The sequence below is a fragment of the Meleagris gallopavo genome, chromosome 4, assembly GCF_905368555.1.
Source record: "Meleagris gallopavo chromosome 4, MGAL_WU_HG_1.1, whole genome shotgun sequence".
Lineage (NCBI taxonomy): Eukaryota > Metazoa > Chordata > Aves > Galliformes > Phasianidae > Meleagris > Meleagris gallopavo.
The window spans coordinates 54,642,654-54,661,650 of record NC_139407.1 but is presented as its reverse complement, the minus strand read 5'-3'; the positions used below and the strand labels follow the sequence as shown (position 1 = coordinate 54,661,650).

The window sequence follows — 18,997 nt, the reverse complement described above, 5'->3', positions numbered from 1 at the left end:
AATTGGGTCTACAGGGATGTTTAATATCATGTTATGTCAGCAAAAAAGATATAGGAATGTATTAGTGTTACCGCTATAACTTGTCTCTATCTAGGTATATATGGATGGTGAATCTGTCCATCTGTTTCTTCCTGTTTGACAGTCTCTGAAAGGATTGTATTTTGTCAGAGCATAGGATCAAGGCATCAAAGAAAAAGTCAGTGTACTTGTCCTTAAACTCTACATTCACGTAGTTTGTTTTCAAGCTCTCTTTTTTTTTTTTTCTCCCAAATATGTACATCAGGTTTCATTTCCTACACAGTTTGATGTTACATAACAAAAACATGCAGGGCCAAGACTTTCAGCTAAACTGGTACTGCTGATACCATCCTATGTGTTGGACAGCAAGAACACAAACATTTGTACTTGTGTACAAAAGAGCTACCAATTTGCAAATATAGTGAGAACAAGCATTTAATTTCACCAGTGAACCACTTTCCAGCTAGCTTGCAGAGCATAAGTCCCAACCAGAATCTCCTGCAGAGCAGACTCTGGCACTGCTATACTGCCATTATGCTCTGCACAAACAAATCTGTTAGCAGCCTGTCCATCACTCCTTTTAAACATTAATAGATGATACATTCAGCAGATATCTTCTCTTTTGAATAAGCAGTTAATGAAAGTATAAATTTTGTTGCATGCAAACCTAAAAAAAAATCAAAATCAAAATCAAATGAAAAATAAAACTTGCTTTGAGTAACAGGAGATGTCGTTTTGGCAGCCGAGCAGGGCAAGAGCTTCATAAGTCGCTCTTTAATACTGCGTTTGGCACTGTTCTGAGCGTAGAGGAAACCTAAAAAATATATTATCAGGATTGTTAACATAGGTTTGAGAACAATTTCTGTACATGCTGCAGTTTATCATTATAGCAGAATCCTGATAGGGAAAGGCCAAACAAACAAAAGCCATCCTGAATTGCCAAGGGCAACCTGAATTTTTGATCAGGACAACAAAACCATTTTGTCATATCTTTCCAACAAAGGGGATGTTTTGTATGTGTGCATCCCTGGAAAAGTTCTTATAACCTGCCAAAGTTCTTATAACCCACTTTAAAACATCTCACAAATGCATCAGGTGCTGTATTTGAAACAACACAAAGTAAGTGTGTTTCTAAAGATTTTAATGCTAGAAATACTTCAAAGATCTTTAACTGTATTTAATTAATTATTTGAATTTAGGTTTAATGTGGAAAAACATACACAAAAAACCACCCCACAAGTAAAAACTTAAATATATCTTTTGTTGTCCTTTCTGGCAATCTTCTACTTCCAAGATTAATTTTTTTCATATCCTACATTCAGCAACTAAGATAACCAACCTGGCACTTTTGCCTTTTCTGAATATTAAATTATTCACTACGATTAACAACCAGTCTACCTTTTCTTTCATATTTGAAGTTCATATATATATATATGTAGTTATATTTTCATCAATACTGACATAACCGATGTTCACGTGCCATAAAGTAGGTAACAGAACTATTCTTATTTATTGAAAAGGAAATTGTTAGCATAAATGCCTGCAACATCTGACTGATTGACCATTTTATACAAAATGGATGATATGAGCAAACATCTCCTAGATGGGTATATTTGCTGCAAATGGCTGACTTAACATCTGTACAACAGTTTACCAAATGATTAATGCTCCTAAGAAAGGTAAAGCTCAGTTTGGACTTCATGCAACTCCTGCACTTTTTCACATTACTGCATGGTTACACAGGTCCACAGGTCCACGCAATCTATGTAATTACTAAAGATGTACACAGTGCCTTGGAGAACCCACAGGATTGTGTATTTTTCAAGCTCACAGATTTGATTAAGCAAAAAATTCACCAAGAAAGTATGTTGCAGTCTGTGTTGTGTTTATATAGTGAGAGATTATTGTCTTAACATTGATCTTCAAAATAGATATTCATGAACAGGTGGAAAGCCATGAGACAGTAATGCCCTGATCGTGATGGGCTTCAATCAAACTGCTATAGAAGAGAATGATAGTAATTCATAGCCAGCAAAGTGATATTCAGAAACTGATTTTTTCCAAACTCATCTTGATTTCATTTGTTAATAATTTGTCATCTAGAGATTTCACAGCTGTTATCCCTTGGCCAGTCAGTTACAAACTCCCATGTGCTGTGTTAGACTTCTTCATATTCAGGTTAGTTAACTAGGGCTCCTTGCTCTTTAGTTTGACAATTTGTTCTTCTGCAATCAAAGTTAAACCCCGAGACACACTTTACTCCAGAATTCACAATGGGAACGTCCTAAAACTCATCTCCATACCACACCAGCTGGAATTGTGCTTTTTGTCTCAAGACTTTTGTCACTTCACACAAACTGCTGTAATTAGAGCATGGCCTACACACTTTCACGTCTAGATACTGCTGTACTGAGATATGTGCAGCATATGGATAGATTTTAGGCATACGAGACAAACTTTAAGAGTGGCTGTTATTTAGTATGATGTATATCTGCAGTTGCAAGAAATAAAGAAAGCAATTGTTTAAATCTCTGATTTACAGAGATTTAAACTAGAGAACTGTTAATCCACAACTGTATAAATAAAAGTATAATATGTGTAGTTTATAGTATAATATGTGTATACTAGGATATAAAAATTATGGTGTATGCATTGTAAGTTATGAAGGATTTATAAATTACCATACATTCATAACCTACTATATCTAAACCTAGAACTAGACCCATCTCAACTCTTTACACATTTATTCAGACATATGTCTTTGCTTTCATACTGTGTATTGCCCTACTGTTACAGAAACAGCTCAAATCAACCCAGCAAAGAATATCAAGCAAAGAGACCTTTGCAGGAGTTTTTAGAGGCAAAACATCTCTCTTCCTAAATGCACTTGTTTTCATTGCAAATGTTCTGCAGCTGGCATGAAAGCAAGGGCAATTAGCCATTTTTTGTTGGTAGACTTCTGCTCAGCAGAAAAGCCTTCTGGCTTGCATCCCCCCCTAACAACACAAGATGGACTGTTGCTGCTGTAGCTGTCCTTGTAGTTAAATTCTTACACAATCTTCTTGGCTACAGCAAATTCCCACTACTAAAAACAGCTCTCTCCTGCCTTGCTTCCCACCTCATTGTTGACCTTCTATAATGGGATTTGGGTGTTAAACTTCAACCTAGAAGGCACACTCATCTGAATACTTTTCTCTTTCCTTTATTTGGCAAAGCCAGAAGATAAGCTTCCAGAGTTTAAGTCTTGCTCTACCTTTTACTCAGCACTATTTACAGTCCACTGGCCACATCCAGCATCTCAGCAGTACAGCTTGCTGGAATCTGCATATTTTCACTTGTAGTATTGTATTTTAGTTCTTTAGTTTGGAAGAGACCTAATATAAAGCCTGAAAGCCAAGCATACATTTTCCAGGATCTAAGATTTTGGTAGGAGACAAAGATTCTGGAGGGGAGAAAAAAAAAAAAGCATAAAATGTTTTCTTGGCATACTGGTTTGCACTCAACTTCAGCTGTATGATCAAATTTCTTCCAGGACCTTAAGAGCTGTCAGCCCCACTAAACTGCTAATGTTCCAGCACAGGTGGAAGAGCAAGGGAGACAAAACGAGTGCAGTTTTTCATATTCATAGTTCAAGACTTGTGGAAAAGAGTCAAATCAGTATGTGTTCCTTCTATGTAGTGAGCCTTGGAATGAAACAAAATGATGTACAACAGAAATATTTATAAGTCTCAGTTTTTGGAAACACCTGCTGAGGAACTGTGTGAGTTATCATTAAGCTACTCTATGGATCTTCAACATTTTTAGCCAAACTGGGAAAGCTTTCTTGCCAATCCCATTTCTATGTACAGATATAATTTTAGTGATTCATCCTGTTCTGCCCCTATCTGTTTTTCATTCCAAAATACATCTGTCAGCTTCACAGACCACACAACCCTATAAACTATAACAGATCTACAGGGAGGAGCCATCAAGGTATTGAGCAGAAAATGTACGGTAGCATTTTAGGGATTACTTTGAAACACTTTCAGAAGTAAGATTGCTGTCCTTCTGTCTCAGTTCCCTTGTACACACAGTTTTACATCAGACTTCCAGGGGCAGACTCAGACTAGGAGCTGGCAGCCACACTTACCTATCAACCAGTTAGAAGTCAGAATCAAAATGGAATTCCAGAGACTAACAGTGCTTAACATGGATTGTAAACAAAAAGTAGAGAAAAAGGGATTTTGCCTAAAACGGTAATCACAGAATGGAATATGTTGGGCATTTGTGGGGTGGGAGATAGGAAAAAGGATAAAATAAGAAATGAAATCGTTAATAACACTGGAGAGAAGGACATACAGATGCATGAAAGCACAAAGAATTTAAAACAGAGAAATGGCTGTTCCTTTGAGTATTTGTCAAATTTCCCAAATACAGCTTTATTATTCAGATAACACCTCCACAATAAAACTATGCAGATTTTCAAAATAAAAAACTTCTGAAGTTATAAATAGTTTCTATGTTTAATGCAAACATTATCTAATACTGTTGTAATCATTTCCAGGAGCTCAAATGCAAAAAAACCTGTAGAGTTTCCCCAGTACAGACCTTGAAAATATAGTAGATTTGCAAAATCATTTCATTCATTTAGTACCCCTTAAAACATCAACATGTGCACTTCCAGAGCATGTGTAAAACTAAGGAGTTCCCCTATGACAGGAAACTTTGTCATACGAGTTCACTTGCTTTCTTTAGAAAAATCTCACATGAAACTGCCCATGTGAGCATGTGAGAAGATACACAATGAACCAGATTTGACTGCTACTCTGAGCTATGCAGTTTCCTTTTATTTTTTCCCTCCTTTTTATTTATTTTATTTTTTAAATTTTTCCTTATGGGAAGAGCGCAGAAGTTTTTAATTAATTGTACTACATACAAATTATCACATAGCAAATTATATCAGCATAGAGAAGGTTATCATTTACGGATCTAGGAAAGAACCAGATAAGGAAGAGTTTTTTAAGTTAGAGGAGAACTAGATGAAAGGAAAAAAATACTTGAAGAAGAGTTCAGAAAATGATACAGATAAATTTAAAAAATAAAAATGAAAAAAAGGCCTGTTAAGCACAATGTTTTTGTTAGGCTCTTTTACTGTTGTAAGCAGTAAATAGTTGTACATTATTATTAATGAAATTCCTAATTTAGTATTGTTCAAGGGGATTTTAGAAGTGAAATAAAAATGCTGAACAACAGAGCTTAACTGCCAACTGCTTTTTAATGCAGCATTTTCTAAAGGACTTTTAAAAACTGATGTATACATGAGAATCTAAAGAGCTATATTTTATTCTTCATTCGGCTTTGATTCAAACATATTTTTATAGCTTTTAAGGAGTGACAACTTCTCTCAAAGAAACAAGCAATTAGTATAAACTCTGGGCCAAAAAAAATCTGCAAGCAATTCAAGAATGTTTAAAATTCAGGAAGGACACTCCACTCAGGAAAAGCCATACTGGCTACTATTCACAGTCAATACAGTGCAGCTGAAATACATTGGCAGATGAAATCAGTGATGCTGAAGGAACCTTTAACTACAGAGAAAAATTCTCATCTAATTTGTGCTAGAGATCTTGCAGATGGCTTCTGGAGACAAAGACTGAAGAGAAAAGAAATATTCTCACAGCTTAAGAAAGCTCCTATAGTAGGAGCAAAATAGGCCCTAATACTGAGTAGACTCACCTGGATATCTCAGTGACAGTGTACCTAACCAAGAATCTCCAGGGACAGTTTTGGGGAGAGGCAACATGGCTTTGTAACTGACAAGTAAAGCGAGACAAGAGGAACATGAAGATTCGGGGGTTTGGGATATGAGAGGTTTGGGCGCAGTGAACAGCCTCACCAGGGTTGTGGGCACCCTGTCCTGTGGTGTCATCTACTGGAGTTGGGGATCTCCCTGCCACTCAGTGCAGCAAGTGGGGATCTCAGCCCCAACCTTGGGATTGGGAATGGTGTATGTCCCCAGCACCAGGCTATGGCCGGAGAACAGCATGAGTGAGGGGTGCTGACCCAACAGTTGGAGAATCCTTGGTCCCCCAGGTGCTGGAGGCAGCAGCTATTTACAACATCCCTGTATTTTACAGAGAATGGTGCTTTCATATTTTATAGAAAACTTGGTTAAGACTTGAAACAGACATTTTTAATGAATAACTTCTAGCATATGTCTTCATAGTGTTCACAATATTATCCAATTAGTCTGAGAGGAAACAATTAACCTGCAGTGCTAGAGGCTATCATTGTAATGTGTTGCGTTTTTTTTAATGCTTTATATGAATTTAGTTATTATGAAAGATGTCTCACCAAAAGCTCAGAGAACTTCCACAAAACAGTTAAATGAAACCAGAGCACACTTCTGCTGAACTAGTCTCAAGGGAGTCAGCTGTAACCTAGATCATTCAAATGGAGTTCACTTCTGAGACCACTGTCAAAGTCAACTTCAGGACAGAAGCATCTGGATCTGAAATATATTCTCCACTTAGATTGCAAATTTTGGTGCTTTGAGGTGGTGACACTACACCATACCTTCTTACAGAAGTCACCAAATCCCCATTAAACACTGATAGTTTTAAGTTGCTGCTGCCTAAACTGCCAGTCTTGAAGTAAAATGCTCTATGTGTCATTGGTCTGAAGCCTGCTACTGTAGAAATTCCATTTTTGAACAAGATAGAAAAGGGAAATGACAAAGTAATGAGGAATACACTTTTTCTTTTGCAAAGAGATTTTAAGAAGCCAAAAATAATGCTATTCACTATGTACTTCATTTTAAAAAGTTACAAAATAAAACTAGAAGAATACCAATCCTTCCCATTTCTCTATGAGCATTTTCCTTCTAATCTTAGCAAAAGAAGTAAATTGAGCTATTTCAAGCTACTTTTTGGAATTATAAATTGCTTTTACTTTAAGCTTTGGCTATGAATTTGGAAGGCATCTGATCTATTTCAGCTGGGGGCTATAAAATATAGCAAAAACATCAGATTATTAATGAGCAACACTCTGAAAAAATGTTAGATAATCATATACTATCATAACAAATAAATTTACCTGACTCATGCAGTAGGTATGAGAAAATGCACCAATAATCTATTTCTGTTAGATTTTTCTATGAATTACAGTTCAAAAGGTTGGCAAATTCACAAAGCATTAGCAAGACAATTAGAGCAAAGTTCTTTCCATTTCAGTGGGCAAAAGTACTAATAAAATTAGTTGCTTTGAACAAAGACATATAAAATTTGACTTATAAAGTAATTTTGACACCAGATTGCACAAAAACATAAGAAAAAAAAAAAAAGTTCAACTGATCACCAGCTTTCTATCCTGATGTTTTGCTAACCTTTGCAAAGGACCGAAGGGAGCAGTAATACTGAAATATAAAAGAAAGGTCACTTGCTGTATAACTGCTTAAAACATTATTTTTGGATGGCTTTTTAAAAGTACTTTTTACTATGAACTAATACTTGGCACACACAGGCACACACAAATTCTGACCACAACGTTCTGATACTACTTATAAGTCTTCCCTGTGGCAATTCAGGCTGCAAGATAAGAGAAATAAACTTCTGCAGAAAGTGAAGGTATTTGATTACATCCTCCTGATTTTGCACCTCTTCTCCCTGCTTGAAGGATTTCTCAGCTGTTAGTGCTCACTTTCTCTTTTGCCTGTAGCTTTTATTCCACCTTCTAACCTTTTTATTATAGTTCGCACTTGTGCATCTGTTACATTCCTTTTTTTAGTAAATATTTCCTGCAGTCCTTTCAAAATCTGCCAGAGACAATTTTCCCACCTTAAGTGTATTGCCCTGACATAAACGTAGTGCTTGCTGCTTTGCAGCCTTTATAAACATCTCTCCTAAACTTCCCTTTCCACATCAGTCCATCACCAGTGTTCCCCTCCTGACTTGGAAAAGTCTCTAGTTACCTTAACACAGCACTGATGTCTTCCTTTCTTCACTTGGAGATCACCCATTTCTCTGAATTTTCAGGTAGGAGTTTCGCTCTTTCTACTCATACCACTGCATGCAAAAGGTAAGGAGAACTGTCCACATGTTCTTTTTTAACCATATCCTAAAACTTTTCTATTCATAGCATGAGACTGAATTTGTACTTAGAAACATATAGACCTCTGACCATGAATAAAGGCATATAAGATGTGCTGTTTTGTATTATTTGTCCCTTATTTCTGCTTTTATTGCTGCTTTCTCATTTATCTGGTTCCTTAGGACAAAGACATTAATCTACATTCTCACAATGACTACTACAATAAATCCAAGCAAGACCTGATCTTTGGGTAATACTCTTATGCAGAATTGTATAAATTTAAAAATAAAATAAAACAAATCACCGCAAAACCATTACTAGATAAAATGATTAGCGCAACTACTGAACAGGAATCAGTGACTTTAACTTCATTCAGAGAGCCCTGTAGTGCTCTGTCATGGGCCACGAGGCACAAACTTACTTTCAGCCTGAAGGAGCTTTTAACTGTAATGGAAGACTATGTGCTGGGACTGCAGTTCTCCCAGTCTAAATCTTTGTGCTTCAAGTCAGTTATTTCCAAATGAATCATAAATGTGGGCTTTCTCTAGAAGAAAACAGGAGACCTGGTTATCTAAGAAGGCTTAGGTATTCATTAACATTATTGACTCAGTCTTCACCAGAAGGTGCTTTATCCACACCATGCAAGTAACGGAAGGAAAGATATGGACTAGGAGAATGAAGAACCACATACTGTATTAGAAGAACGGGTTCAAGATCATTTAAGGAACCTGAAGTTACATAGTCCAGTGAAATTCTCACTTACTGGAAAAGGGGAAACAACCAAATTTTTAAAAAGGGAGAAAAAGGGAAGATCTAGGGAAAAGCATGCCACTCGATCTCACTTCTGTGCCCAGCAAGATCACAAAGCAGATCCTTCTGGAAAATATGCTAAGGCATATTTTCTGATATGAAACTGAGATGGCTATTGACAACAAGCATGGCTTCACTAACGACAAATCATGTCTGACAAATTTGATTGCCTTCTACAATGACATTATAGCATTAGTGAATAAGCGTATAGCAACTGACATCATTTACCTTTACTTGTGGTTTTCTGAAACAGTTTTGCAAACCAACCAACAGAAACTGTGCTATGGGTAGAGGAAGTAGTGTTCAAAAAGGTACAGAGTGCCTTGGAAGAGAAACACTACAGTTGTTGAAGACTTTCTTAAGACTGACATACTATTTGCAAAGAAAATACCTTTCATTTCTAGTCTTGGCATGTATTGAAAAATTATATACATATCAGAATTCTTAGTGTAGGATACCACCAGTACTTAAAGGAAGACCAACAATTCTAACTTATCTAACAGGAATTAAAAGAGGAAAAATATCAGTCTGGTGATATATTTTCTGTATGTGAGGAAAGAAGACATAGTGAAGGAAGCCTCCAATTTTAAAGTATCATTTAAAAAACGGTCATTCACACCTAACTCATCTATTTTGGTAAATCCAGAATTCATCAGAATTTTTTATCAATAACAAAGAAGAATGATCCTGATTCAGATTGTGCCTTCCCAACTATAGCATTTTTGCAGAAGTTTCCTTACTTTTTTTTTTTTTTTTTTTTTCCTAACTGGCAGCAGAAGAGCCTTTCAATCTGGCTGGATTTATTTACTTTTAAAGAAAAGAATCCTCCTATGTATTTCTTTTGAAGTGAAAAAAATAAAATAAAATCGTAATGGAACAAACATAAAAACACCAGCTGGTATTTTCTGAAGAATGCATAATTCAACAGTTTTTAAAGGTCTGTGAGGAAACAGCAAACAAACCATTGCTGGTGACCTATAGAACTGGGGCACTGGGGACACTGATAGGAATCATATTTGTTTAAAAAAAAAAGAAAAAAAAAAAAAGGACTTCTCATATTTAAGCCTTGTGTTACAAAACAGCTAATTAGCCAGCTCAGAGAAGAATAGTAATGTGCTTTTTCTTTCATTTTTCTTTCAGATCACTTATGTTTACAGAAAACAAATCACAGGGCTCTCAAAAGTCAAACCAAATTGAGGGCTACAGTCCACAACACAGTGATACTGTCAGGCTTGTATTGTTTTATCTGCAGTCTCCTCCTAAGGGAATTTGGGTCCTGAAGCTTCTGAAAATTACTGAGGTTCAGAAAGTGGGCTGTCTTTAAGAATTTCCTCTTAGATACCTTCTCCTTGGACTGACTGTGAAAATGTTACACAATAAAACATCTTTTAGTGACTATTTATTCTGAAACTGCTATGTATAAATAATCAGAGATAACTGTTATCTAATCAATCTTTGTTGTTGTTGTCACGAAGAAATGTTTTAAGTATTTAGTATTAGTTTTGATTGAGAGATTAAAATCTTATTTTTTTTCAGTGCTGTACCTATTTATAATTACTGAGTTTAGAAGCTCTTTAAACTCTTTAATACTTGTAATAGAAAACTTACGCTGCTGTTGAATTAACTTTACATATATGCTAATCATATTTTTTTATAAAGAAGGAAACTAACACATCAGTTACTGTTTCAGAATCAATAATCAATTTAACACAGGACTTCATTACTGTATAACTTAATGAATTCTTGAGATCAAACCTAGTTCTTTTTCACAGTGCAATATACACTCAATCAATGTCCCCCATCTTTTCTCTTTCCTCGGGTAATCAGTGACATAACCATTATGGCAGTTAATTCAGAAATACAATCTCATTACTCAAGTCATATATTTCCTTAGACATGTTAACAAAATACTATTGAGACTGTTTACACTAATGCTGAGATTGAGCTAATATTTCTGAGAGGACAATACAGAGTGGCGGTGAGAAACCAGTAGATAATAATCTTTCCTGGGGGCAAAGCTGTAGCTGGAAGTAATTCAGCCTTTATGATTCTACTGATGTCAGAATTGTTACAGTGTCTCTTATCATATAGGATAACTATCTGGTAAATTTTTTAAAAAACACCTACTATTAGCAGGTAGAAAACATGCATTGAAATAAACAAGTGTTTACATACAGAAAATTCACTTCTCTCCAATTCTGAGCCATGCTTTATTTGAAACCACTGTGTTCAAAAGGAATTTGTCTTTTAATCATGCTTGCAAGGAAAATACATAGAAAAAAAAGAAAAAAAAAAAAAAAGTAAGCACAGTTCCCAATGACAGCTTTGTTCCTGTGTTTTTTTTTCCAACTTTGATTGTTATCTTTTCCATGTATGATTTTTATAAGATATTCTTCAATACACCATTAAAAATATTCATCTGGGAATTAATTATAACAGATTTAGTCAAAAATTTGTTTATTATCATTTTGAAACATTCATTACAGAAGTCTGTGGGATTTACACACCAATCTGGCATTTTATACTTAATTTATACCCTCAGAGGAAGTACTGTGCTGCTTTTATCAAAATCTCTCCTAAATGGTCTTAAGAATATCCTCACTAATTGCATTCATAGCAATAACAAATAAAACAAAAATCAAAACAAAATGTTGTTTTGTCCCCTTGGATAATTTGCTAATACATTCTAGACTGCAGTCTCTTTCAGATTTGCCAAAAATTTTAGCTTTGTGTGTTCTACACTGCAGAGCTGATGACATCTGAAATGTGTATTTTAAAGTGCTCCTTTTCATTCTTATGGTGCTTCCTTAAGAAATGTACTAAAGTGAACTAATTGTAACTGGAAGTAATGCCAGAAATCCTTTCGGAGTAATAATGTAAGAGAATTATCTCCAAGTTTAGCCCAGAGATCACAATTATGCCTTCTAGGTGGCTCATTTGAGACTTGTTGCAGCAGATGCGGGATCTTCAAAATAATCTGAAACATTGTTAAATTGGTTAAAATCTCACTTAGGGTAAAGTTTTTAAGAAAGCACCATTTTGACCTTACTGACGTTGCACGTAAAAGTAAATCAAAGCCTGGAAGTAGGACACACAGATCCTATCCCCATGATGTCATCTCACATAAAAGCAATAAAACCACAAGCATAGAGGCAGTAGCAGCAGCAGGAAGAGAATGAATAGAAAACTCTGGCATTTATCTATTTGACAATGGGACAAACGAAAGTATTCAGATTTTCTTTAGCATCATGACCTTGCAGTGTACATTCAAATTCTTCACAGATACTGCACAGTGTTATTCTCCAGGTTGGCTTGTTTCTATTCAATAAAAACAGCTAGAATTGCCTAGGACAATTCAGGGTTTGAAAAGTTCAGTTCAGAGTTAAAGGCACCTGAGGATGCTCATCATTCTGCATAAGGGAATTATTTTATCGAGGACTATTTCTGCACATTAGATGAAATTAACAATCAAATGATATTTTAAAAGTCAAAGAAACAGTAGTTTTATAAGTTAAAAGCTATGCTGAAGTAATCAATTTTTCATTAGAAACATGGAAAAAAGATGTCAAGGATGCAAAGAATGCGATCATTCTTTCTCACTTAAGAAGTAAACAAGTCCTTGAATGATATAAATTCAAATGTGTACTAGGCAGAAACTGCATCTAGTGTGACTCATTGCATAGAGCTGATCATTACATAGGTTGATCCAAAATTATTACGTGGGTTGACCCAAAAATAATGCCTCCTATTTATTTCCATGGAAACTAAAACAAATACAAAGGCAATATTTGATAAAGGAAAATCTCAGCTACAAAATACTATTCTTCAACATAATCATCACCATAAATTTTGCACGTTCAGTTTCAATTAAATAAATTGAAATAACAAAGTACATTGGATACAAATTCATTATTTCTTGCCAGATCTCAACTACTGGCCCAGATATGTTGATGTATCTGAAAGACTATTCTTTTCCTCCTCTCTTGCTGGCAATTTGGAATATACACTGTGTCGTGATGACAGGAAAATTTTCAAACTAACCGCTTCCTTATGAAAGCTGCAGCCCAATATTCTAAACTGCCTGCAGCTGTGTTTTGTTCATAACACCTACTGTGCAAAAAGAAATACAGCAAGAATTTTTTTTTACCTGTGTTTCAATCCACTAAGTGCTAAGCTAAAAGAAAGCAAAGGAAAAAAATACTCAGAAAGGGGTGTAGGCACTTCTATAAGTGCATTTATTTCATTTGAGGGCCCTTGCTCTTTTGGAAGACCTCCCCGAACACCTAAAATATAGCATCTTTCACAGACAGAATATCAAAGTAGTCTAAATTATTTCATTAGATAATGTTAAAATGAGACTCTAATAATCTTTGAAGCCCCTATAGAAATTTTTGCCTTTCAGATTGCTATTGGGTGTTTCCTATCACATCTCTTACTGAGTTCAAATAAGAATCACACTAATGATCTGAAATGAAAATATGCCCCAGAGAACATTTGATTAAATATAATATTGAGGATCAGTGATTCATTGGTAATCATAAATTCATAATACTCATGGCAGATGAAATTGTATCATTTTCCAGCAAGCATATAACCTCTAAGAACAGGTGGATTTGAAATCATTATCAACATTCAATTTAATAGACAGAAACTATATAGAAGAGCACATAGATGTGACCTTTAGTCTAATTGACTATCACATTCTATTACACACACATGCTTGTAGAGAAGTATCTTCAGTGACATAATGGATTTACATTGCTTGGCTATTGCTGTTTCATACTGTCTTGTAACACAAATTAGTAGAACTAGTCACGCAATTGTACAAAAAAATAGGAGTGCCAGACAGTGGGCAGATATAAAACTGTAGTTTTACTGAAGTCACTAAGGATATGTTGGTTTGGATTTTGTTTGCTAAAATGCAGTTATAACACAGGATTGGATCTGTATCCCTGACCAGGGGATAAAAAGCACATTGCAAGATGTCTAAAATCATATTTTCTTAAGTTAATCTTTATCTTAGCTACTAATAATTAAAATATATATATTTCTTATTAGTATCCATTATTTAGTACCACTTATAAATTATTTGCATTTTTGTGTAAATAATAAGTTTGCTTGCAGTACTTCAATTAAGAAACATTGATGGACTAAGACCAAAAAAAGGAGAATATTCCCATGGAGTCATTTACATTGTAAATTACTTGTGATTAGCTTATTGTTAAAAGCAGGAAAAAAACATGTAACTGTCATAAACAGCTCATCTTGCTATGATTAGAATATTTTTCTTCACAAAACTACGTCTACTCTAGATAATCACATTCCAGATTCTGCAAGTTGCAAGGAATAACAGTTAGTACAGTTTAAATTAGTGATCTAGCAGTCATTTGGAAACAACAGGGAAGACACTGGAGGCAAGACTGGAATTCAGAGAGCTTTTGGCAACTCGGAAAAATAACCGTAAACCCTCAAGGATACAAGCCATTCAAGACAAGTGTGAAGTACTCCCTGAAGAAAGAATGGCTTGGCAAAATTAATAAAGTTTCAGATACTGGCTTATGTCTGTGCTAAGATACTATCTATCAAGGTCACAGACAGCTTCAGCAGGTGCCTGGTTGAGTAAAAGGAATGAAAACAGGACACTAAAAGAAAAGAACTGAAAAAGCACATTTTTTGATCTAGGAAGGAGAAGCCTGAAGGGAAACAATATAATGGTATACAATGTGCATAAGGTTGTCACAAAAAGGAAAAGAATATTCTGATGTTGAGAAACAAACAAAAATTAATAAGCTTAGGTTTCAGAAAAGGGGTTATACATAGGTTGCTCTGAAAGCAACGTCTTGTATTTATTTTACAACAGATGCAAAGAGCATAGTAACACTATCTGATAGAGCAAATTCTCAGCTAGAGAACCTATATTTCAACACAGTCACCACTATTAATTAACATTTTCATCAGCAGTGAACAAGAGCCTGCACGCTGCACTCGTAACAACCTCTACCAGTGGAGGTGACCACTGTCACTGTCACCACTGCTAGAATGCACCAGCCATTGCCTCACTATACTCACACCCACTGTTTGGCCTCCATAAATGTTCAGAAGGAATTGACAAATCTGAATGGACACAATTTTTTCCCTGTGGAGGAATTCAATGACACATCTTTGCTTCATACACACTTCCATGTCAGACGCCATTTTGTCAGACTGTTGCTCTGCTGCCATCTGTCACAAAGCCACACAATGTAAGAAATTACTGTCGAGAAGGTTCAATCTCTGCTGCCGTACCACCATCTGCCTCACCTCTGATGTCATGGACCAACATAATAAAATGGGAGGCATTACTTTTGGATCAGCCTCTGTATTGTATTGTGCTTTTGGAAAATCATCCTAATTTAATCAAGTAAATTCCCTGTAAATATGTTGTGGGCCTATCATTATTTTTGTTGTTTTAAAATTTGTAACAAATACTTTAAATGTTAAGGCAATGGATTAAATGAATATCTGACAATCTCATCAGCTTTGTTTTTATGTTTCTATGACACAAGATGAATCCTTAAGAAGGGCAAATGGCACCTCATTTGCTGTAAATCTCTTTCTCTATACACAACTCATCAAGAACCTTCAGACTGGTCAAATGTGACTTTAGATTGTTAAGCCTGTTAGGCAGGGATCATGCATCTCTTTGAGCCATTAGCATAGCAGTTGATCAAAACAAACCAACAAATCATATTGGCAACCCTGGTTCTGAAGAAGCTAACAGAAATTGCTGCCAGCAAGCTCTCTGACCAGAAAAACACAAACACGAGTTCCTGACAATAGATTCCTTCCACTTTCTTCCCCTCCTGATACTTGGATTACAGGTAGTTCTGATTATTTAGTACTCCAATATGTTGGTCATTTGTAAACATTTATTGAGAATCTTTTTGATAAAACAGTTCAGAAATGCATGCAATGAGATATAACAGATATAAATAAAACCTGTTAACTCATGAATCAAATCAGCCTTCACCTTCATCAGATAATTTATTACCTGAAGCTAATCTCACTAACACTTGCTTAAATACCTGGTCACTAACAAACAGCATCCCTTGAAATCAAACTCCTTCAGCTTTTATTTCTCATTTGTCTTCCTAATCAACACTGGAAAATATTTAATAATGACCCAAAAAGGACAAAATAAGATGTATTTTGGTAGACACATTTAAAAAATCTTTGCTTTCTTCCATACACATTTCTGTGCTGCTCAAGTGCACAGTTTTAATTATTAAAATCATATTCCTTGTGGCTTTTAGGAACATTAGTGCAGCCTCTTCCAGGGTAAAGGATGGAGACAGCAGTTATTTACCGGTGTTTGAGTTTTGTAATGTTTCTCTTCAGCACTTAGAAAATCTAATTTCCTGCGTTATCATCCATCACATCCCTTTTGTGCTGGCTCCTCACTAATTCTTCTCATAACAGCATGGACTGATAAGACAACTGTGGTCTTATCCAAGAACAGATTATTGCAAGTAAATCAAAACAGATAGTAGTTAAACAATATATGTTAGGGCAGTATCATAAAGCTTTCTGTTCTCCATTCTCCTTCTCTGACTTTAATGAAAGATCTGCATTATCTAATTTTAGCATTCCTGGAGCGTAGCCCTACTGCTGTCACCAGACTGTATTATTAGTAATTTAACAGTACTGAAAACTGAATGAAAGCAGCTGACAACTGAATTCTAAAATTGTCCAGTTATTTGATTTGGGTGCATGCAGTGAAAGGCATGCACCACTACTTTTGTGTGTGAAAGGCATGCACCACTACTTTTGTGTGTCAAGCAGGCAAGAATATTGGTATTTTACATGTCTTTCTATACATCTCTTGCAGTTCAAAACCATGTATTTTGACACTGAGACCTGTGTCAGACTCTTATCAACACATTAAAGATATGGCTTCGTGTAACATCTGCAGTGATTTCAGCAAAAGCCTGGACTTGATCGTTGCATCTTTAAAACTTCTTTTTGTGAAGTCTCCTCTTAGCCTCCTCTAGGCAGATCAGCTTTGTAAATATTCATAACACTTCTGAGTAACACTCACTCCTTCCCCAACATCAGAGGCCCTACTGACTTCTCCTTCAATGAAACTAAAGCTTTTGATAAGGAGCTGAGGAGTAGTGAAGAGGTCACATCTGCAGAGGAACTTTTACTGTGATGTGAAAGCCAAGAATGAGCACGTGAATGGCATCAGAGAGGAAAGCTATGAAAGCTATAGTATAGCTTATCTTATCACAGAAAAATGGTAGTTTTCTCCCTGTTTCCTTATGCACTTTTACAGCAAAGATCTCCAAAGCTGTTGTTTGATACTTATGATGTATAACTGAAAACAAAATATCCAGATAAGACACATCATTTCCTACTCCAGAATCATTACGTTAAAAAATTGTTCCAACAAAGTCCAAAGCAAATACTGATTGTATTCATGCATCTCAAACTGACAGAGAAACAGAAAATTTTCTTCTCCTAGAATATATGTTATCATATAGCACAAATGCAATGCAATGGGAGTTGCCATTAGATGTACTTCCAATCATCACAGCTGTTTTTAAACTTTCTTTTTTAAACTCTCAATATCCAGATAACTCCTTCATGTGTGATACATAGGCTTACCCTGGTGGCTACTAACAGAAAATGACATTTGTTCTAGTCTTCAGTGGCACTGAAGTAAAAAGTGATGTGAACTATAAAAGATTATTGACTTTACAGAAGACTAAATCTAAAGAAGATTCTTACCATTTAATTGTTATTTTCTAGACCCAAGTTCAAAATTGCTGATAGGATCCACACTTTGGTATATCTCATTTGCAGTCACATCACATTAAGTATATTGTGAAATGGCAGCCTACCAGTCTTTCTAATGTTGTAATGACCATTTAATACAAAAGAGAAAGGTGTAGGCTATGTTAAGTATCAATAATTTGTTTTTATGCTAGTGGTATCTACTCTACATTAGGGCAAGGCTGATCCTTCACCTAACGCTATCAGAACTCATGGGCCAAGACAACCATCATGGAGAAACAATTACTGTCTTTGTTAATAAGTGCTTTCTAGTCAGTGTATTTGTAAAGACAAAGCCTCAGGTTGATAAATTTCTTCAATCAATGTGTCTCTACAATTTCAGGCTTTTCAGAGATCTGAGGAAGTTAAACTTCTGTTCCTTTACAAAGAATAATATGTATAGAGAAGAAGGACACTTTCACACACAATGTGGCCCTTGTGGTCTAAGAAATCGTAAATCCTTTCGGGCAATTGCAAAAAAAAGCCTTTCTGGGATCTGTATAACGTGCATTAAAACTCTACTGTAAAAAAATCGCTCCTTATGTTTTACACAATACAGACACGTAATCAAGGTGTCAGAATTGAATAGTATGAAGATACTGATCCCTAAGCCTCTGTGTTTCTGCATGCAAAGAAAATGTACTAGACTTACCAACAAGACTCGAAAGTACACAGAATGTGAGTTATTTTCAGGCATGGATTGTACAAATTATTGCTATCCTCATTTTAAAGTTTGTGAACACAAGATTTTAAAAGAAAAACTTAACTGAATGGAAGACACTCATATCTTTCACGAATTTCATGAATCCAGTCCATGAAAAAAGCTAGTGCATACATTGCATACTTTGGGCATAGTTAGGTGCACTGAGATTTGGACACCAACCCATATATTTGATTCACATTTCAAATCAACTGTACGTTGCCTTAGAAGCAGGCTAGTCAATAGGAATATACTCAGTGTTAATGAAAAAACTACAGGTGCATGGACCTGAGCAACTAGCAGACCTATGAAGTTTTGGCATAAAAACACCTACTGTAGCATCGTAATGGCTGTTCCCATGAAGATTGGAAAAGAAAGGTGAAAAAATTGCAGTGAGGGAGTAAAAATAAGACAAAAGAAGCATAAATGACTGCCACTCTGTGGTTATCCTCCTGGGAGTTTACAGTCAAATTTATAACAGTAATAATGGGCCACAACATTTCTATAACCTACAGGTGGAAGAGACCATCTCTTTCCCTTTCTTAATTCCCTTCTTGTAAGGAGAGAAAAATAAATAGTTTGGTTTTA

The 18,997-nt window shown here is 35.5% G+C and overlaps 1 protein-coding gene across 8 annotated transcripts in view; it reads right to left on the bottom strand.

Moving 5' to 3' along the window:
- The window catches only part of KCNIP4 (potassium voltage-gated channel interacting protein 4), a 384,702-nt gene that overhangs the window by 47,387 nt on the left and 318,318 nt on the right, over nucleotides 1-18,997 (bottom strand). For 4 of the 8 annotated variants that reach the window (XM_085223403.1, XM_085223402.1, XM_085223407.1 and 1 more), the window contains exon 2: nucleotides 731-832. The exons of the other annotated variants lie outside the window; for them this stretch is intronic. In XM_085223403.1, coding sequence (XP_085079529.1) covers nucleotides 731-832 — 102 coding nt within the window. The remainder of the gene's footprint in view (nucleotides 1-730; nucleotides 833-18,997) is intronic. 8 annotated transcript variants of the gene reach the window in all.